Source organism: Bos indicus, chromosome 8 (genome assembly GCF_029378745.1).
Source record: "Bos indicus isolate NIAB-ARS_2022 breed Sahiwal x Tharparkar chromosome 8, NIAB-ARS_B.indTharparkar_mat_pri_1.0, whole genome shotgun sequence".
NCBI lineage: Eukaryota > Metazoa > Chordata > Mammalia > Artiodactyla > Bovidae > Bos > Bos indicus.
The window spans coordinates 48855082-48878669 of NC_091767.1; the positions used below are offsets into that span (position 1 = coordinate 48855082).

A 23588-nucleotide genomic window follows, 5' to 3' on the forward strand; every position below is an offset into this window, starting at 1 on the left:
TACAGGGTGAGTGATGAAGCTGGTTCTGCTAATGTTGGAAAAACTGGCAAACCAGTCTCACCTGCAGCTATGGGAAGGCCCTGCAGCTCTTGGGGTGAAAAAGAATTGCTGAAGAGTAAGCATCCCACAAGAGGCAAACGGGAAGCTAAAGGAAAAACCAAGTCCCTTCTTAGTATACTCTATTGGCAGCCAATTATGACAGCAGAATATTGAGCCAACTGACAAACTAGAAATGTGTCCTACAGAGTCACAGCCACAGAATCACAATATTAAGTCTAAAAGGGTAAATTTGAAGTTAAGTGACCGTGTTGTTGTTGTTCAGTCACTAAGTTATGTCTGACTCTTTGAGACCCCATGGACTGCGGCACGCCAGGCTTCCCTGTCCATCACCAACTCCCAGAGTTTGCTCAATTCATGTCCATTGTATCAGTGATGCCATCTAACTATCTCATCTCCTGTCACCCTTTTCTCCTTTTGCCTTCAGTGTTTCCCAGCATCAGGGTGTTTTCCAGTGAGTTTGGCTCTTCGCGTCAGGTGGCCAAAGTATTGGAGCTTCAGCTTCAGCATTAGTCCTTCCAGTGGATATTCAGGGTGGATTTCCTTTAGGATTGACTGGTTTGATCTCTTTGCAACAATAACTCATAACTGAAACAATCTCTTACCAAAAACATTGTTCTCTACAACAGGGCATCATATTCTTCAATTTATAAACTTTGTCGCTCATGTTTAGATTTTGTTTTCTTTGAGTTTTGGAACCTTTGATATTTTTTGCAATACTAGGAACACAGAAGAGAAAAGATCCATCTCATTTGCTCAGTGAGAAACTAAATTCCTTTGAAGCCCTCTTCAAAGGATTGACTTCTATCAAGTACACTTTGAGTTCAATTTTATCAATTGAAGTTTTGAGCTTAATTAACAGATTAAGTTACCTTAGAGGAATAGATTCCTTTTATTTTTTCCTATTTCAGTTTTTCTCTTTCTCTTGAGACAGGGCTAACAAATTTTTTAAGGGCACTTCAAAGACACTTTCACCTCTAATTTACTATCCTTGTTGAAAAATAAAGTTTTCAAATGAAATGTAGAATTGGAGGGGGAAGATGTACAGGGGAACAAAGAAGAGAAGAAAATATATTAATAGCTTTTTATTTCCATGGATTTTCTGAAAATTTGAGACTATGGACATAAAAAGGTTTCAGGACTTGAGAAAATAAATACTATTTTTTAAAGTTACAGTAATTCCAGAAACCCTGCATCAGCATTCAGCTGTAAGCTCTAAGGCTTATGGATCTCAGCATTCATTGTATACAACCAAGTTGTTATGCATTAATCAGCTGAGTATCTGATAGCATTCATTAAGTTTGGAAGTCAAGCAAATCTTAACTTTACTAAAGAAGGTTTTTTTTTTTTTTTCTTTTTTTTTTTTAAGGGAAGAAGAAGAAGAAATAGATGCAGAGGAATTGGAAAGATTGAAGGCAGAGTTAGATGAGAAAAGACAAATGATCGCTACTGTCAAATGCAAGCCTTGGAAAATGGAGAAGAAAATTGAAGTTCTCAAGTATGATGCCACTTTTCATAATTAGAAACACTTTCCTTGCTACTGATTTCCAAAATTCTCTATTTCCTATACATTATAGATAATACTATATGTAGTACATCATTTATATAAAGCACTCATTATATATAATGTTCATGGCCATATATACATAATTAATGTATCAAATGTTAACATATCATATATGTACATATACACACACACACACACACACACACACACACATATATATATATAACTAGAGAGGCTGGGATAATGATTATAAAAGAAAACAGCCATAATTAAATTCATTTTTTGGAATCTTACAACCTCTGATCACCTTTAATTATTTGCTCCTTGAACTGAGAATTTCCTTAGTTTAATACATTCATTACTATCTCTCTGAAAAAGATACTACATTTGAATTTTACAAGTTTGTTGGATTGCACACTCTAGTTTCTCTGCAGGGTTCCGGCATCAAATGATATATTCATGTGACAGCTCTTATTAAAGCACAGGGAGGATACTAAGCCAACTGAACAGTAAATGGGATTCCAATTAAGGGTTATGCTAATAGCTATTCCCTGGTAACATGTCAGCAACCCAGTTTCACTCTTATGTTGAGTGTTGATGCACTCAGAGACACATAGATTTATAAACTCCTGATAAAAAAAGTCAAATGATTATCCCTTTCCTGGGACTGCAAGCAGATTTGCCTCTGAGGATCACACTTTATTTCCTTGCCATAGTGGTTGGGGAAGCGGGGCATGAATAAAAAGGACGTGTCTGTGATAACAACCGTGTTTGCATCTCACAGATGTGCTACTGATTGCATTTTCCCCACAGAATCATTTTTATAAACGGTGGTAAATTTCCAAAGCTATCCCTCCACAAGCCTATTTAAATAATAACATTAAATGTTTAGTGTATATATAATAATGTTAAAATTAGGGGAAAATGTTTCTGTCTTGGGTGATGAAAAAAGAACTGAAGCAGCTATCAGGGTAATTCACTACTAATCTTGGCTCTGCAAGAGGCTGTGCATTATTTAAGGAAATAGCTTAAATTTCTGGGACCTCAGTCACCCTGTATCCAAAATAAAACAAGATATTCCAGCTTTACCCTATGGGAAAGGTAACCTAGGTATACCTAGGTGGGAACCTAGGTATCATTTCTAACAGTATTGTTTTGTGGAGTTCCAAAGAGTGGTCTTCTCAGAAAATTTCTGGAACACCACACAGCTGTAGGCTGGGAACTCCCTATGTTTGTGCATGTACACCAGTCATAAATGAGGTCAAAGACAAGTAGCATTTCTGGTTCTATGAAGCTATTAATGTATATACATGTGCCTGTCCGTGTGTGAGTGTATGTGTGTTAAAATAGTTTTCATTCAATGAAGTGATAGTGATGCTAAATAATAGGTTTAAAAAATATCCTTACTTAGCAAAATAGATGCTTGGCAACCTTATGTTGGTTCCCAAAATATGTCTTAAAATATTGCTGACCATGAAATCCCCAAACCTGAAACCACAGGTAACTGTATGTGGAAAGTTGTAAAATTATATAGTAATAATATTTTGAACTTTCAAAGCATGGTGTGAAATTGAGTAAAAATGCCAGGAAATATATCCTCCCTTTCCATCTGCATGGAGGTGTAGAAATAGCCCTTGCTCTTCCTTGTCTGCATTTTCCATACAGAGCAGTGGAGAAGGGATGGGCGTCAGGCTTGAGTTTGAATCTCAGATCTCCCATTTAAAGGCTGTGCAAATTTGAATGAACTGTGTAGTCCTCAGGTTTCATATGAAATTTTACTATTTTACAGGGTTACTGGACTCATAAAGTACGTTATTTCATATGAAACACTAATCAGTGTGCCAGAATATTGCACAAAGCTGGGAAACACAACTTGTAATTATCATTGTATCTCAGGACAGACTCAGTGTTGCCTGATTTCCTGCAGTATAACAGGAGCGATGGGGAGGGTATAGGGCTTGGCAGGAATGGGTGGGAGCAGACTTAGCCATAGGCAACCCCAGGAGCCTTGGGGGATGGTGGCACATCGGTATAGCAGTCTGGACAGTCTGGCAGGATGGACAACTGATTTTGATGCTCCAAGAAAGAAAAGAGGGTATCTTTACAGTTCAGCAGAATCTATTGTCAGCCACTTCTACATTTTTCAAAATGTACCCACAAAGTCATCTTGTAGCAGATTCTGGATCCTGGGGCCTTAGACTGGAGTCCAGGGATTTAGCCATTTTTAGACACAGGGAGAGATAAAGATTGGGATGGAAGGAAGGGCAACACAGGTCCTATTACTAGAGCAGAGGTCAAAAATGGGGAGTTTGCAGCTGAATCTAGATTATAAATGGTTTTTATTTGGCCCACATGCTTTTTGTTTCTTTTTCTTTTATTATTATTATTTTAATTATGATTAAATATATGTAACATAAAATTTAACATTTTAATCATTTAATAAAAATAATAATTTTTTTCTTTGTTCTTAAATTTAAAAAGTAGAAGATTTCACATTTTAAAATTCAGATATTCATCTCCTGGATAAGAAGAAAGTGTGGTCCACATTCCTACATGAAAATAATAACTGAGACTAAGCAATTGCTATCCCCTACTAATAGGGTATTCACTCTTCAGTGTGCACAGTTCCCAAACAATCCACATCACTTATTCATGCTTCTTAGCTGGACCTTATAAGCATTCATTTGTTGCCTCCTACACATGCATCTGGGGAGCAAGTTAGGCATGCTACCAAGACAGTGATTCAGAAAGTTGGGGTGAAAGCCAGACTGCAGAATGGAAGCACAGATTTAGGCCCAGATAAGAAACAACTGTGGCTTCTCACCTGACAGCAATGCCCATTGTCTTGTGATGATTCTCCATAGCCAGAAATGGCTCCTGCTTTGTGGCTTTGCAGTATTCTGCACAGCTGGTGCCATTGGCCATGATCAGCCTGATTCTCTTGGTTTCAGCCTCTGTGATAAAATTGTTGGTACTACAGTGCCTGACCTATTTCCCTTTGCAGGTTTCTGAATGCTGTATTGAGGTTCTCCCCCAAGGGTCCCAGTTACATACTGGAATCAATACTTCATAGTATTTACATGCAGGTAAAGTTTTCCCTGGAGCTTCCTTGATAGCTCAGAGGTAAAGAATCCGCTTGAGGTGCAGGAGACATGGATGCAGTCCCTGGGTTGGGAAGATACTCTGGAGAAGGAAATGGCAACCGACTCCAGTATTCTTGCCTGGGAAATCTCATGGAGTCACAAAGAGCTGGACATGACTTAGTGACTAAACAACAACAATAAAGTTTTCCCTACCCCAGTGTTATTAAAACATGGGAGCCAGGCGTCTTTCCTCCCACCATTTATTCCTTTCAGAGACTTCAAACTCTGACAGAGTGTCAGTGGATTATGTTATTCCCAGAAGCAGCCTCCAGTCATCACTTCTGGTTAAGTCAATGGAATCCAAGACACTAGGCTCGATATAACTGGAACAGATATTTTCCTCATGGGTTTGGATCTGTATCTGGGTTCCAAGTCTTCCCATCTGGCTCTGGACTCTGAAAAACTTGTGAAACTTCTAAAACAGATTTTTACAGAGGGTAGGGGTTTTAAGATGTGTCTTAGAGTAAAGCCTCAGGAATGGAGGTTTATGGTTCTGAGGATATATATTGTGGGAGACCCAGGTATAGTTCTCATAAGCCATAATTCATCTTGGGACTCTCAAAAATTTTTGGAGATGGTCTTGTCCATCTCCAAACCCTCATGGTCATCATTGTCAATAACTAATTATTTCTAAATCAAAGAGCTGGAATTCAGATTTTGAATTCAGATAGTGGAGCTCACTGACTTTTTTAATCAAAAACTTTAAAATTTTGTTATTGTAATTACCAGGGACATTGAAAGCTTTGAACATAGAGATGACATATTCAAAGTGGTATTTCAAAAGAAACTTAAAATGCAAAGTTATTCCTATTGTACAGATGAGAAAACTTTACAGAGGTAAGGTAGCCTCACACAGCTAATAACTATTAAGGTGAACATTCAAATCGAGTTTTCTTCATCTGCAAAACCTCATAATTTTCCTACTCTCATACTGCTTCTCATTTGAACCATGTTTTCCAGCAAAATAAACAGTCTTCCCTAGACACTCTGGTGGCCTTTCTCACTTTGCTTCAGTCTCCTCTCCATTTGTCTGCAGCCTATGCTTCTTCCAACTGAGTTCTATCCCCTTCATGAATTATTGTCTCCCTGTGGTCTTTTCTCTGCCAAATCCTATAGAAAGAGAACTCAGATAGTCTGTCTATTATTCATTTGGCTCTGTTGTTGTGCTGCATTATATCTCATTTTAAAATTGTATATAAATCTCTTTTCCTTTAGAATAGATTTTGAACTCCTAAGAATGTGACAGGGGTCTGATAGCTCTTTACTACTTCAGGGTCTAGCCTTGTGCTCTGTACATCATAAGCATTCAATTACTGTCCCCTGAGTATCACTGTTCATGGTGATTTCTTTTGTTGTTGGACACACATTCCCAAAGCAAGAGAATCATTAACATGACTGAGACCTGTTAAAGGCCTAGATAAATGTGTGAGTAAAAGGCAGGAATGTGCTGAAACTTTGATTCATAGTGTTTGCCAATTTCCATGGTGTAAATATCCCCATTATGATTAATTTCAAGCTACTAACAGTTTATGAACCAGCTCACAAAAGTCCTGAAAATTTAACAGTCAGTGGCTGAGTCAGCTGCAGCACCCCAATGCGGGGGGGATCTAGTGATGCCCTTTGATTAAGCTTATATTAGAGAGATCTTAATCTGGAGCAGTTAAGAGGAGAAGCTAAAGAATAGAACCTATTTATTATGATAGAACATATTTCCTTTATTTAAATTCTAATCAACAATGAAATGTTTAAATTAGGACTACCTGTGAGAAAAAAACATTATTCTATAATTTCTGGACTCTAAAGTTCAAAAGTGCTGTCAACTGATAATAAAAAACAAAAAGTCCCCCGTACAACCCCAAAGTTGCAAGTTATGCTTTATTTGGGGACTTTACCGAGTACTATTGCCTGGGAGACAGCCTCTCAGACAGGTCTGAGGAACTATTCCAAAGAGTTTATGGAGGAGCCAGCATATATAGGAGTTTTTGCTGAAAACAAACAAAAAATGTGGTCAAACATGAGAAGATCACTGCTAATCACAGAAAAACAGACATCTCACTTTAATGATTTTAGTGCTTTTTTATGTGTGGGAAGATCCAAGAGTCCAGGCTCACTGAAATTATTCCTTAGATGTGCATCTGAACTATCTAGGGTCAGTATTCAGTTTTTCTCCACCTGAAGTTCCCTCAGGGTGCAAAGTTAGGAGATGGCTGCAGTGACTGACGGCTTGATAGCAGGCAGCATTCTTTGTTCACTGAAGTGACAGCAGTTTGTTTGTTTGTTGGCCGCCATGCATTAGTAACCTCTTATCCTAGTTATTTTATCTTATCACCATGCTCAATTTCTTTTTTTTAACATGTCTAGAGATTTTCAATCTTTCTTTCTTCTTTCCTCCTATTCTGTTCTTTTCAAAATTCATCTTAAAGAGGAAAAGCTTTTATTCAGGAGTATTCAGTTCTTGATTGATTTCAGAAATTGTTTACCTTAGAGTTCACCTGCCACAATTGTCTGTCTCATCATTTTCATGGTCTTAGAAGGAATCTTTCCATATTAAATAAGAACAGTGTCCCCAACAAGTCTTTCTGTCTTGGGATTTAGACTGTTAATATTTGCTGTTTTATTGTGAGTCCTTAGAAAATTACTGTGGTTATTTTAATAATAACCACAAAAAATTTCTAATAATATTTTGGAATTCTCCCTTGAAGGATATTGAAAGGAACCAAATGAGAAAGTGACTTTTTTTGCTTGGGACTTGTATGTTCTGGAAACTTTTTCAATTGTTAAAATAGTTCTGAATTATTTGAGAGAAACATACTTTTGTCTACCAAGAATTCTCTTTCTTTATTTGTTTCATGACTCATTGAATTTTTTTTATCCATATTGTGCCATTTTACCATGGTTTCCTGGAGACGTTGTGTTCTTCATCTTGGTTTGGCCAGCTTTGCCGGTGGCACATGGACCTGTCCATGCTCCTGTATCTTTTGGAGAGCTGTGAAGGAATTTATGACTGTTCTATCTCAAAATCCTGAGCATACAGGCTAGTTAAATCAGCCTGAAATTCTGCCCATATGGCTGGTGGAAAGGTATTAGTCACCGAAAAAATGGGTGAAAAATGCTAATATTCAAGGATGCATACCAAGATTCTTGGCAATCTTATTTGTTACCTTCCATGAACATCTGCTTATCCAGAATTCAAATAATCCTATAGTTCAAAGAAACACGGATTTTTAAAATGGCACACTATAAGATAATGATTTAAAATAAATGTTAGCAATAAAGAAGTTCCAAAGTTTTCTTTTAGATAGGTGACATATTGTTATTTTCATCTTCTTAATTGCGTTTCATTGTACACTACTTTCTCACGGTATTATCAGTCAGTGTTTTGTATATGGTAAGACACAATGAGTTAGTTTTTCCAGCTTACCAAAGTAACATAGCCTCCTAAGATTTTTGATAAATAGCAGTTTACCTAACTTGCACTCCTTAGAATTTTAGCTGTAAGTGATAGCTAATTTTCACAACTTGTTCTTAGACTATCTATAATTACATGATCTTCGGAAACTGATTAAAAGGAGAAATTCATCGACTATGACTTAAAAGTATTTCAGATCAGATCAGTTGCTCAGTCGTGTCCGACTCTTTGCGACCCCATGAATCGCAGCACGCCAGGCCTCCCTGTCCATCACCAACTTCCGGAGTTCACTCAGACTCACGTCCATCGACGTGATGCCATCCAGCCATCTTATCCTCTGTCGTCCCCTTCTCCTCTTGCCCCTAATCCCTCCCAGCATCAGAGTCTTTTCCAATGAGTCAACTCTTCGCATGAGGTGGCCAAAGTACTGGAGTTTCAGCTTTAGCATCATTCCTTCCAAAGAAATCCCAGGGCTGATCTCCTTCACAATGGACTGGTTGGATCTCCTTGCAGTCCAAGGGACTCTCAAGAGTCTTCTCCAACACCACAGTTCAAAAGCATCAATTCTTCGGTGCTCAGCCTTCTTCACAGTCCAACTCTCACATCCACACATGACCACAGGAAAAACCATAGCCTTGACTAGACGAACCTTTGTTGGCAAAGTAATGTCTCTGCTAGTATTTAGGAATGCTATTAAATATATTTAATGTAATATATTAACAGTAAAAAGAAAGCAACTGTGCACATGATGAGCACAAAATAAACTTAATTTGAGAAATGTGTCCTTGTTGTTTGGGGAAAGTATGATACAGATATCAGATAAGATACTAATTATGAAGACAACCCTTAACTTTATCAGGTTTATAATAAAAGAGAATAATTAAGGCATTTTTGAAAATGTTTTTATCTATATAACCAAGAAATGGCTGGTAGAACAGTATTTCAGGGGACTTAAATAAGCTTATTGCTATAGAACAAAAATGGTTACATTTTGTTAAAATGCATATACTAAAAGTAAATTTGGAGAGCAGTCTATTAGAATATCATAAAAAATAAGATGAGCTGAAGAAAGGAGAATAGTCTTTCATATTCAGTATATTATGTCTAAGACGTCCTGATTTTAGAGAATTTTAAACTAAATATAAATTATTTCTTTCAAATAGTCCTGTTAATTATGCTTTTGTAATATATGTACACACGTGTATGTATATGCTACTGACCATATACATACATATTCACATTCAAATATCTATAAGAGATACATGATTCTTTGGATGAATTAATTTTTATATTTTAAGCATACTATTATAGTGTTTCTTGGCCAGTGGTTGGTCATATGGGTCAGGAAAGCTTAGAAGGAAGGCTATGGAAGGAGACTGTGAAATAGTAAGACTCCAAGTCAGCTCAGCAGAAAGATTAATTCACATCGGAATATACTATGCTCTGTGGATGACCTTGAGTAAGTTGTGTTGACAAATGCTCAGGAGAGACCTAGATCTAAGTGTATCTTGTAGCAAGCAATTTACCAGGTAGTCTTCATTATTTGTAGAGTTCACTGAACTGCCATCATTTAAAGTTTCTTGCCCACTCTTGGATCAAGACAGAACATACTGTTCTAACAGAAAGCTAAGGCTTTCTAGCATTCCTAAATATCATCACACAAAATTTTGAAAAAAAATATTTCATGATACTTAGAAATGTTGACCAGGGACTAAATATGAACACACAGGTGTTATGCAGAAATATTTTACCAAAACTTTCAAAACAGAATGGTTCCTCTCATTCTGAGGCAGTGCCCTGTGAATCCGTCTGTTTCACAGGATTCAGAATTCATTAAACATGCTTCATTAGAATGCATATAAACCAACCAAGCGAAATTAGCACAGTCTGTCTGCCAATCCCTGGATGTTAGTGTATCTAAGAATATGAGATTGTACTTGATATTCATGGTGGAAATGTCTCCTTTGTTGAGGAAATTTCTGCAAATTTATGCCTGAAATGTCTTTCTCTGCCTACTCAAGTCTATCAGCCCTTTAATGTCTTGTTTAGTTCTTATCTCATCTACAATGTCTTCAACAAGCTCTCAAGCCTCCACTAACCTCTCCCTTTTCACTTCAAGGCTGTCTAGTACTGTTGTATAACAGTTCTGTGGGCCTATATCTCATTTTTTCTTAATAGGGTTTAAGCTTCAGGAAGGAATCTCCATGTTTCTTTAGTTTTTTGAACCACTTAAGTCTGCTAAAAACATAAAACACACTCAATGAATACTTAGAAAAAATGAGTAAAAAGGAGAATAAAAAATTATAGAAATAAATTTCCTTGTTGATCAGAATTTCAGATAGGTCTTTCTTACATCTATGTGTAGCAATCTACATTTTCAGTGCTATTTCTACCTAATTGTGAGTATAATTTTCCCACAATGAAGGTAGGGAGAGGATACTCTGCCATTTTGAAAATCTTTGGGGTTAAGATTAGTCAAGATGAGATTTTATATTTCACTTTTCTTATTACTCTTAACCTCTTGATTTTAAGATTCATTTGTGTCTTTAAGGACTTGGTCTTCCTAAATCTCATTTCTGCCCTAAAGTCAAAGCAATAGCAATATACTGGGATATACCTAGATGTCTTAGGGATATGGCCCAGAACTCTGCAGCCCATGTAATGCCACCCCTACTTTCAGATTTTAGTGCTGCTAATTGCATGCTCATTGATTCATTAAAACAAGACAAAAACAAAAATAAAACAAAAAATCCTTGATATAGAGCTTAATAAGATCTGGAGAGATATTTATAAAGTTACTGTTATAGATTGTTTTAGATGGAGAAAGAATTCTTTTTAGCAACTCATTTGCACATCATCTCTGCTGACAATTTACAAATCTTAAAATTTTTTGGTGTCCTCATAAAGCAGAAAACTAGTTTATGTTGTGACCAATATCTAAAACTCAGCACAAACTTTTACCTCCTGGGAAAATCTATATTGTCTTCTTTCTCCTCTCTCTGCTGCTGCTGCTGCTGCTAAGTCGCTTCAGTCGTGTCCAACTCTGTGCGACCCCGTAGACGGAAGCCCACCAGGCTCCCCCGTCCCTGGGATTCTCCAGGCAAGAACACGAGTGGGTTGCCATTTCCTTCTCCAATGCATGAAAGTGAAAAGTGAAAGTGAAGTCGTTCAGTCGTGTCCGACTCTTAGCGACCCCAGGGACTACAGCCTACCAGGCTCCTCCATCCATGGGAGGAATACTGTTAAACATAAATTGATTTTTAAATTAATCAGGTAGAATAGAATTAGGAAAACATTTAATCAGCAAGTAGAAAGAGGATCTAGTGTTCTTTCTTTCTTTATTAAACTACTAAAGCCCAGCTATGTTGTTTCTCCCTTGATTCATCTAAAATTACTCTGAGATGCCTGACTGACCTCTAGGGTACAACTAAATTATGTTTGAGTTTTTAATTGACATTTAAGCCAGCCATGAAAATTAGCATTGTTTTATACTCACAGGGAGCAAAGAAATTATCTTAGTTCTGAAGAATTTCTATGGGTAGTAACTTTGAACTTAATACAGGTTTGACCTACCCAAGCTTTGCTTTAGTTTTTCACTAATACCAGCAGCTAGCTTTGACATATCTTCATGAATGTCATCAGAGCTGGTAAAAACAGATCATTGTAATGTTTATTGCTGATGAAATGTTTAGGGGTCTTAATGATCTCTCTGTCTCTAATATATATGTAAAATCTGTTGAATCTGTGAAATGATGCTATTAAAAGGAGGCAGACCAAAATAAGCCACACATACAGGCTAAGAGGTTATATGAATATTCAGCCAGCGTTTTTGGTGTTCTTTGTTGCTTGTCTTCAGATTGTTTCAGAAATTTTTAGTTGTTGAAAAAACAAATTTTTCAGTTGTCCTTTAGGGATACAAGATAGAGTGAGCTAGTTATTTTTCAAGATGAAGTTATTCACCAAAATAAATTTATCATGTTTCAAAATACATGGAGTATTGTCAATGCCAGGGGTCACCAAAATAATCATATTTGATATAGTAACTTTTTAGCCCAACCCTCCAGCAACTGTGTGGCCACATAAAAATCTCTTAAATTTACTAGTCTCAACAAATAAAATTTAGTTTAGTTCTGAATTTGATCCTCAACTTGTTTACATTGGAATCATTTAAGGACCTTGAAAAGTATTGATGCCTATGTCCCATCCTTAGAGACTGTGACTTAAGTGGACTTGAGATGGGGACACTTGGCCTTTGGAATTTTTAAAAGATCCCACAGGTATCCCACAGCAGACTATCATCTAGTCTTGGAGGTGTTCATTCATTCAAATAACATTTGTTGAAACTTACTTCTATGCCAGGTGCTATATTAAATATTGGGAAATTAGAAATTGAGACAATGGACCTTGCTTTAAAGAAATCCCAGTGCAGAGGTGAAAATGGACCATGGGTTAACTTTAGTATGTGATGTAATTACTACGTAAAGGGCAGAGGTTAAATCACCCTGACATGTGGCTGGAGGTAAGTGTTAGAAAGGAAAACCAGGAAAGAGCTTATGGAAGAGCTGTAGTATGGACCTGGCTGTTGAACTGAAAATGAAAAGGAGGAAATCATGTGGCGAAGAGGGGAAGGGCATTCCAGAAAGAGGAAGCAGGTTGTATAAAGGCGTTAGAAAACAAGTTATTAATACATCCAGCCTTTCTTGGTTTTCCTCTAATTCATCTTGCAAATCATTGTTGCAACATTTTTCAGATAGCATACTGTACTGCACTTATCAGTCTCCCGCTAAAAAAATGCTCATGGTCCTTATTAACATCAGAATGAATTCTGCACTGCTTAACCTGGCATTGGGCGTGCCTACTCCTCCTTTAAGCACTTAGACTGTTTTCTTCATCAGCCATCTGAAGGCCCCAGATATATTTCCATCTCTTCACCATTGTTCACACCAGTTCCCTGCACTGTAATGTCCTTCCAGCAACCTTGACTATGTATCTGAATCCTTTTGTTCAAGTTTCCTTCTAACCAGCCTACTCTTTCATCTGACTTTTTCCAGCCCTTAATTTTACTATTTACTCAGTTCAGTTCAGTTGCTCAGTCGTGTCCGACTCTTTGCGACCCCATGAATCGCAGCATGCCAGGCCTCCCTGTCCATCACCAACTTCCAGAGTTCACCCAGACTCATGTCCATCGAGTCAGTGATGCCATCCAGCCATCTCATCCTCTGTCGTCCCCTTCTCCTCCTGCCCCCAATCCCTCCCACCATCAGAGCCTTTTCCAATGAGTCAACTCTTCACATGAGGTGGCCAAAGTACTGGAGTTTCAGCTTTAGCATCATTCCTTCCAAAGAAATCCCAGGGCTGATCTCCTTCAGAATGGACTAGTTGGATCTCCTTGCAGTCCAAGGGAGTCTCAAGAGTCTTCAACACCACAGTTTACTCATTTGGTAGCAATTAAATGATTCCCTTAATATTTATCTATGTCTTAGCTTTCTTATGAAATTAGAAATGCCTTACAGAAAAGCACAGAACCACATTCTTTTTTTTCCTTCATATGGCACAGTGCCTTGAAACAAAAAAAACCTGTATTTTATTACCGTAAATCTTATTTTATTACTGTAAACAAAACTGTATGACAATATTATACGTTTAGAAGATAGAGGAACTAATTATTTGCATAATTGCCCAGTCTTTGGTCATTGGCACATACAATTTTTACAGAGTTGTAAAGATAGCGTACATACATGCTCAGTTACTGAGTCATGTCAGAATCGTTCTTTATTCTGGCCTTTTACTCAGTGTATCAAATACATTTCCCCAGAAAAATAATAAATATTTTTGAATACTAATCAAAAGTACCATATAAACGTGGTATACCAAGAAACTGTTTTGTTTATGCTGTCTCAACTTTTATATGTCTTTACCCACTCTAGTACTCTTGCCTGGAAAATCCCATGGACCGAGGAGCCTGGTAGGCTGCAGTCCATGGGGTCACTGAGAGTCGGGCACGACAGAGCGACTTCACTTTCCCTTTTCACTTTCATGCATCGGAGAAGGAAATGGCAACCCACTCCAGTGTTCTTGCCTGGAGAATCCCAGGGACAGGGGAGCCTGATGGGCTGCCGTCTCTGGGGTCTCAGAGTTGGACACGACTGAAGCAACTTAGCAGCAGCAGCAGCATACCAATCCCATGAGGTAAGTAATAATGTTATTCTGAGGAAACTGGAGATACTGAGCTCAGTTCCTAGCTGTGCTGTGCCACTTACTGTCTGGGTAAATTTGGACACCTCTTTTACTGACCTAATCCTCAGTTTCCTCATCTCTGTAATGGGGATAAAAATAGTTCCCACCTTGCAGGATTTGGTGGGGATTAAATGAGATGATGGATGTAAACTGCCTGGCTTATGGCAAACATTCAGTACATTAACTGTCATTGCTGTGACTTTCCCTGGTCATATTTTATAGGCGAGAAAGTTTGGGATCAACAACAGCTCCCCAAAAGCACACGGCTAATATTATGTGACAGAGCCAAGATTCAAATCTGTGTCTCAGTTATATGATACAGATCACAGAATTGAATAGAAATGTGGTCCTAGTCAATAGAGTGTGTGTGTTAGTTGCTTAATCGTTTCCAACTCTTTGTGACCCCATGGACAGTAGCCCATATAATTTTCCAGGTGAGAATACTGGAGTCGGTAGCCATTCCCTACTCTAAGGAATCTTCCTGACCCAGGGATCAAACCAAGGACTCCTGCATTGCAGGCAGATTCTTTACTGCCTGAGCCACAGGGAGGCTCTTTTTGTCTCTTATCACAGACTCCCTCACTGTCCAAGCATCCTGTACTCTCTGCAATAGCACAGAATGGCAGGAGCAGAACTTGGGCTGGCACCTAGCGTTCCTCCCAGGAGCATTGTATCTGGGGCTTCTGAAACCAGACACCTGGGCCCCCTCATCAGGTCTCAGATGTAAAGCTGAATTCTCTCCTGCTTTTTTGGTAATAAGATGAATTCCCACTATATTCACATCTCACTAGGGTCACAGTCTAAGGGGAAATGGACTGGCTTTCTGCAACTGCCTGGAAGTTTCTAGTCCTCAACTTTTTACTTATTTGGAGAGTCAGCACAAAATTGGTCAGCCCTATTAGTTCTATTGCTGTTAATGATAGTTACTGTTTATGGTGATCTTCCTGTTTGCCATGGACACATTACATACATTATTACAAAACACATTACAGACATTCTTTCTTATAAAGCATAAACAACCCTTGGGATAGCTATTACTATCTCTATTTTAAAGATGAAGCAGCTGAACATCTTACCCATTATGACTACTGTCACCAGCATCCTTGTTTTAAAAGCACATGTTTTGATCATCAGTTCCAGTATTAGGATGATTTAAAAGAATTCTATCAGTCTAATTATGGAGTTATATTATCTAAGAAGGCCTATAATCCTTATTTTCCATTTCTGTACATTAGACTATCTTCTTATCTCCTCAATTTTCTTTCAATTACTCAGTAATATTTTAGGAAAAGTCAGAGCTCTAAGTTTTAGTCAATTTAAATTGGTCAGTTTTTTTGTTTTTTGTTTTTTTTAATGGTGGTACTTATTAGAAAAAGACTTTTCATTCTTCTGGTTGCTTTATTGGAAAGTAGTGTTCATGAGCACAAGTTTTGATGACAGTTGGCTTAAAGACCAGTTTTGAAATGTCTTTCATTTACTTGAGCAATAAATGGGTTGCTCAATGATACCATCAAACTGAAAACAAGAGGAAAGAAAAGTCAACTTAATCTAACCCAAATGAGGAGCACGTTTCCTGGGATGAGAATGTGTCAAAGGCAGCATAGCGTGTCCTAACTCTCTTGTGGAATCAGGGTTGTATCACGTGTTAAGGGTAAATTATCTATTTTGTAAGTTAGGCCAAAGTGTGCTCCTTCAACTAACTGTGAAAGCATTCTTGAACACCCATGAAACCTTATTATTCTAATTACCAACAAAAGGGGTTGATAAATGAATGATGAAGCCAGGTATTATTGTCATTAAATAGACCTTGCTCAATTATTTATCCCTGGGTCTGGGGTTACAGCTCAGAGAGCTGTGCATATTGTACCAGGGGTTTGAGCTCTGAGACATGGAGACTGCATTATAGACTTGGCAGGCAGCTTTTGTTGAATGCAGTTCAAGGAGATGACACATGTTTTTCAGTTAGATATTTGGTTGGTTTGAGGCTAGTGGGTATTCAGAATTTATCCACAAAAACCTATTTCATGTTAGCCATAAAAAATGGCTAGAAAAATCCCTTTAAATTATCTAGAACAATACAAATGGGTAGGAAAGTAGATTCATTACAAGAAAAATATAAAAAACTTTTTTTTTTTTTTTGCCTTTTGGTTTTCAAAGACTCTGCTGTTTGTTTTCTTGCATTCTGACATCTGTTATGGCTACTTTAGTGTGATAAGTATCACTTAGTGTTTATCTCCATATTGGATATTTTCTTTTTCTATCTTGTTTCTAACAGCACAGTTAGAAGATATTGTCTTCTGGTTAAGAAATCTGTTATCAGGAAGGATGGGATTGGGTGATGCTAGTTTCTTCCATCCTAAAATCATGCCAGCTAATTGTAAAGGTCAGCCCTGAAAACAGTGTAAAGGTTTGTTCTTTCTCTGAGCTCTTCCACCTCAATTTCCCTTCTTCTATGCTTGAAAGGAGCAAGATGCTTATACCCCTCTGTTCTTGCTTAACAATTCTCTGCCCACTACCCCTGGTAGTTATTTGGCCTTGGTAGGCAGTGGGGAGCAGGAGGAGCTAGAATGGCTGGCCAAGGAGCCCTTAGGTATGAAACTATGAAACTTGGAGAAGACCTCTTGGAGAATAGAGGAGGGGGTAGGGCATTGTGCTGTGCTTAGTCATTCAGTTGTGACTGACTTTTTGGAACCCCATAGACTGTGGCCCGCCAGGCTCCCCTGTCCATGGGGATTCTCCAGGCAAGAATACTGGAGTGGGTTGCCATGCCCTTCTCCAGGGGAACTTCCCAACCCAGGAAAAGAACCAGGGTCTCCGGCATTGCAGGCGAATTCTTTATCAGCTGAGCTACCGGGAGAAAAAAATTCATACTTGAAATTATATGGAGTGGAGTGAAGTCCAGACTTTTGTTTGAAAACTCAGAATGTGTATGTATGTTGAGGGTGGGGTAGGGTAATACTGGAAGACAAATATGAAACTATGCCTAGCACCAGGGAGAATTTGGCAATTTAAGAGACAAAAAATAAAAACTTGTTTAGATTGTTCAAAGAAGTATGTATGTAATAACTGATTTAAAAACTCTTATGGAAGCCATATAAATAAATTTCTTTTTTTTTTTATGAAGTGATTACTTTAACATAAAAATACGAAGAATTCATTTGTATTTGAAATCACATATTATTCTATATTATTTACCTTTCATCGACCCAAATCCTATAATTTAACCAAAAAGGAGGACTAGTTAATAGTGGCAGTTAACAATAATTAATCATAAGACTAACTAAACATATACGTGGGAAAATTTTAACAATATTTTTATAATGTTTCTTGTCCTCTGATACAGCAATTTATTTTAACTTTTAAACTCTTTATTTGATATTTAAATTTTACTACCTTATCATATTATTCTATAGTCTTAAAATATGTAAATATATGACTTTTTAAAGGGAGAATGAAAATATAAACATATTATCTATATTTAATAAAAAATAACGATATATTTTTTAATATGATATAATAGGATATTTTTACTTCTACTATTCCCTTTTCAAATAATACTTCTCTGAACTGCCTGTAGCATTTGGTATACCTTCTTCTCCTTCATGTAGTGGTGACTGAATATAGTCAAATGTAAAATTCTCTTTGACTTGCGACTCTGCTCTTATCAAGCCTACAATTTAGTGTTCTAGTGTCAGTCCACTGACACTAGATTTCTGTATTTTATAATTTAATTTACAATTAATTTTTTGGTGATTTCAATTTGTTTATAACCTTGACTTCCCTGTCTCTTAAATTTTGCTAGTTTACTGTTCCTGTAACATAATTATCAGCTCACAAAATTTAAAACCTATGGAGTAGATTAGCTATTCCTTTACACTTCTGATTGCTTAGAGCAGTCTTGTTTTCTAATTGGCCACTCAAATAGAAAGCAATATAACTCTAATAGGCCAAACTGATGTTCTTTAATTATCTCCTAAATATCAAGAGCTATGGATATGTCTGTAAAGTGGTCACTTTATTACATTTGAAAAACAAATTTTGATTTTACTACTAAGAAGAATTTTTGGTTCTCCATTTATAGAGAATGATGTGATAATTCCTACATATACTTGGTCTTAAGAATTTCAAAATTCTTGATGCCAAATAATTGTTATAACATGATGAATGGGTTCCTAAAAATCACCATACCTTGAAAATTGGGTAATGAAAACTACAGGGCTTACAGAATAATGGGAATGGGGCATAACATTCAGGAACATCATAGGTGACATATTTTAAAAAGAGAAATTTAAGAAAATGGCAGCAACATTTTACACATGTTAAATGGCTGAGAAATGCATAAATATTGCAATAAATATGGCTGTTTACCTTTAAAAAGATCTGAAGTTTGCTTGTGGAAATGGTAAAACTTCAGTTTTTGAGTTATTGTGAAGCCTGGAAGCAGGGTCATTGTAAGTCAGCTCTGAATGGATGTGGCTTTTCTGAAACATGGGATGTCATGAAGTAGCTGGTTGATGAGGTGTGTACGTTTTGTGTATACCCTTCTAGGTTTAGGTGGATGTGATTTTTTTTTTTTTTTTTTTGCATTCACTTAGCGTTTCTTGTAGATAAAAATCACACATAAGCAAACACAAAGTTTGTGTTATGTTCAGGTTGTTCCATAATATAACAATCATGTTAGAACAGATTCTTGGTTTCAAAACAAGTGTTACAGTGGAACTGACAGTGTAGTAATGCCTTCAGCGCATTCACATCTATGGTCACACCTTAGATTTTCACCACCACCCAAGCAAGCAGGAAGCATTTGTTCAATTTTTGTTTGTTTGAGAATCCTGGACCTGTTAAAAGCTACACAGTAACTGAAGGAATCTGTGCAGAACTTGCTCAGGTGTGTGCAAGTCCTGAGCAAGTGCACTTTCTTTGGAAAAACAGGATTCTCCTCAGCATGGGTATGAAAGAAAGTGAAAGTGTTAGTTGCTCCATTGTGTCTGACTCTTTGCAACCCTGTAGACTGGAGCCCGCCAGGCTCTTCTCTCCATGGAATTCTCCAGGCAAGAATACTAAAGTGGGTTGCCATGTCCTCCTTCTGGAGAAGGAAATGGCAACCCACTCCAGTACTCTTGCCTGGAAAATCCCATGGGTGGAGGAGCCTGGTAGGCTGCAGTCCATGGGGTCGCTAAAAGTCGGACACGACTGAGTGACTTCACTTTTACTTTCCACTTTCATGCATTGGAGAAGGAAATGGCAACCCACTCCAGTGTTCTTGCCTGGAGAATCCCAGGGACGGGGGAGCCTCGTGGGCTTCCGTCTATGGGGTCGCACAGATTCGTACACGACTGACACGACTTAGCAGCAGCAGCAGCAGCAGCATGTCCTCCTTCAGGCGATCTAACCTGGGTCTCCTGCATTGCAGGCAGATTCTTTACTGTCTGAACTACCAGGGAAGCCCCAGCATGGGTATGCTGCTGCTGCTAAGTCACTTCAGTCGTGTCCGACTCTGTGTGACCCTGTCCCTGAGATTCTCCAGGCAAGAATATTGGAGTGGGTTGCCATTTCCTTCTCCAATGCATGAAAGTGGAAAGTAAAAGTGAAGTCACTCAGTCGTGCCCGACTCTTAGCGACCTCATGGACTGCAGCCTACCAGGCTCCTCTGTCCATGGGATTTTCCAGGCAAGAGTATTGGAGTGGGTTGCCATTGCCTTCTCCGAGCACGGGTATAGAGAGTGACAAAAACATGGACAAGGTTATAGAGACAAATCACAGAGGCTGGGTTAAACTCAGGTTACTTGATTTTCAGTTTATATCAGTTCAGCATTTTATAAAGTGTCTGTTAGGTACCATACTCACTTCTGTCTTCTCATCTCTATAACACATAGTTAAAGTTTAACTGTGATATGCTTGTTTTTGATTGCCTGCATTTAAAACCCAGCCATGAGAGTTCAGTTTATACTTGTTGATATGGCTTTATCAAACATCCTAGACTGTAGAATGTTTTGGAAACTGTTTTTCAATTAATCTTCACAGCCCAGAAGTCCTGTTGAATGTCAGAGTGTTTCACAAGGCCAGCCTAATAACTCTTCTTCATTTCTAGGAAGCTGTCCTATTTAGTTTCTGAGAAGGCAGGAGAGAAGGGTGTGATTCCAAAGTCTAGGAATGACTGCCTTTGAGCATTAATTGATGTGGATAATACAGTTTTTAGACACTTCCCTATTTCCATCTACCTGAATTATGCCAGTCATGTCTATTTCAAGTTTACTTGAAAATACGTTTACTAAACACGTCTTATGATCCAAGTAGTGAGCAGTGCTGTGGGAGAAAAAAAGGGTAAGATATTGTCCCTGCCATCAAAGAAATGATGTGGGGAGTCTGACGTCTGAAGAGAATCTTCTCCATTGTGCTTGTGTTTTTATGGCAGACCATGGGTAGGTGCCCATGTATGGGTGAATAATAGGGCACCATTGTTTAGTTATCGGCTAAAGTAGCAGGCATGTGCTGTTTTGATCACTGTTTATTGTAAAATCATGAGTTTAGCACTGATTCTGAGGAACACAAAAATATCCTTCATCAACTTAAGGATGAAGTTTCACCTTTCACCTTTTAAAGAATACTTTGTGTGTTGTTTGTAGTCATGTACTGAGGGGCCACCTAACTGATGACAGTGTTGTAGAACCAATGTCCAGGTTTGGATTATCTCTTGGGTTATGCCTTTTATGGCCCCTGAGAGGTCAGGGCAAGCCTGGACTGCCTCTATTTGTAAAATTCTTTCCAAATTGCAAACAGGCAACGATAGCAAAAATGACTAAAAAAGGTTATAAAAGTTGTAGCGTATTTAACATGTTCACTTTATCCATTTTGATGAGTTGATGCTTTTTAACGCACACAAAGACACTGATGTGACTACTGTAAAAGTACAAATATTTGGGAATAATGTTAAAGTTTAAATTTGAAACCCTTTGAGAATGTGAGGCCAAAGATTATTCCTTTCCTTTTCTCTCTTCCCTAAACCCCTTTGCTTTATATAGTATGATTTTTCTGTTTTAAGTCATAATTGCTTTTATGAGATTAAATACCAGGTCAATAAGTGTGTTCTATGTCAGTTTGTCCCAAACTCTCTGCACTATTTTTTTTTTAAGCAATCCTTAAAAAAGAAGGAAAGTATTTTAAAATAAACATTCTGACTGCCAGAATCTGAAATAAACTTCAGATTCAATTTTACATGTGGTAGAAATGAGAACTGGGGTTCTCTATTTTGATGTTTAGCATAAATTCCTTGCTTTTTGATAACTCCAGCTGATTAATAAGTGAGACTAAAACATCTTATTCTTCCTGGACAGAATTTTAAAAACTTAAACACTTGGCTAGAAATCCCAAGATTATGAAATTCAGTCACTTGTTAAGAGTTTAAAAGGGTCAAGGAGAAATAAAGCAGTAGACCTAATAAAATTAAATATCCACTACCTATATACTATATAAATCTCCACCCACATTTTATTTTGTCTTATTTTCTCAGGGAAGCAAAAAAATTTGTGAGTGAAAATGAAGGGGCTCTTGGGAAAGGAAAAGGGAAACAGTGGTTTGCATTTAAGATGATGATGGCCAAGGTAAGTATTTTCATAGCTCAGTCAGTTTGATGCCATATAAGCTCTGTGGAAGCCACATTGCCCCCAAGGGGTTGTAAAATTGGTTCTGTTCTGAGAGAGTGAAAAAAAAAAATCCAACATGTTACGTGTATACTTAGGCATGTTATACTAGATACTCAGTACTCTGTGTTATTGAAATTTGGAGAAAGGAGTGATTCAGAAAAAAAAAAAATTTTTTTTTGTCCTGAAAGGCTCTTTAAAGGAGTTAAAGTGAAAAATAAGTTGAGAAACATTGATTTATGGCAAAAGATTGACTTGTATAATTTTATCACTTCCAAATGTAATGGACTGTGCCCCTTTCATTTTCATTCCCTGGGAGTTATGTGGTTCTGGATCAAGGTTTCTTTCTCAAAATGTCTACAAGTTACAGAGCCATATAACTCTTCTCTACTAGGTACATCAACTATAAATTGGATAGAACATAAGAGAAAACAGATGATATGCCAATATAAACTTTTGGAAAAGATAGAAAAGAGACTAACATTTATTTAGCACTTACTATGTTCCAAGCACTGAGTTAAATCCTTCTATAAAAATTGAGTCCTTATTATAAAAGTCCTTCCACATTTAATTCTCACAGCAAAGTAGGTATGTAGACATTATTATCTTCTCTTTACAAATGTTATACCACCTGATGCTAAATATGTTCCCATAGAGATGGAGTTTTGTGAATAAAGTTTATTTATCTTAAATATGAAATCTATAGGTATATCTGATACATATTTATATATCATGGATTAGTTTTACCTGTTTTTACAGTTTAAATAAATGGAATCATACAGTATTTATGCTTTTGTTTCTTGCTTCTTTGAGCAATGTTATTTGCATGAAATATGTCCATGTTGTGGGAGTTATAGTTCATTTTTATTTATATGTTATATTCTATCATATGAAGATATTGTAATTTACTTATCCATTCGATTATAGATGAATATTTGAGTTGTTTCTGGTTTAGGTAATCTTTTGAACTTCAGACTCGTATCAAATCTTATTTAGCTACTCCTAAACATGCCTGTTTAGCTCATCCATTATCCCAGCATCATCTATACATATGCAAAGTTATCTGTCCCATCCTCATTCTTCTTCTTATGGGTAACCCAACATTGTTAGATAAAGTGGAAGGAAGATCTTTTACAAAAACTAGTTTATGATTTTTTTTTCCTTCCCTTTCCTATAACACCATGCCTTTCCATTTAGACAACTGTTTTATCTCTACCAGAATGAAAAGTCATAGCACTTAACATACTGTACAGTGTACTTGACCTAGAAGCCCTTCAAAGCAGGAACTATGCCTTATTTATAGTTCCTTAATTTCTTCATGCAATGAATATTTAATTAAACACATACCTTATTAGGTGCTAACTCAGTCCTGCTCTCTTACTGTGTAGCAGAATAAACAGATCATTTTCAGTGGTTGGCATGTTTTCTGTAAAACAGAGAGCCAGTAAATATCTTTTAATTAAATTGGTCCAGGAGCAGGTGGGGAACAGGAGAACAAGTGAAACCTAGCATCTTCCCCTTTTACAAAAAGCACTGTGTGATGCCAGAGCAATCTTTCCAAGCTCATTGTCATGTGATATTTTGGGATGAGTATG

At 37.3% G+C, this 23588-nt stretch overlaps 1 protein-coding gene across 1 annotated transcript in view; it reads left to right on the plus strand.

Moving 5' to 3' along the window:
• The window catches only part of TMC1 (transmembrane channel like 1), a 153838-nt gene that overhangs the window by 56030 nt on the left and 74220 nt on the right, over window positions 1-23588 (plus strand). The window contains exons 7-8 of the mRNA XM_070794660.1: window positions 1427-1555; window positions 21864-21954. Coding sequence (XP_070650761.1) covers window positions 1427-1555; window positions 21864-21954 — 220 coding nt within the window. The remainder of the gene's footprint in view (window positions 1-1426; window positions 1556-21863; window positions 21955-23588) is intronic.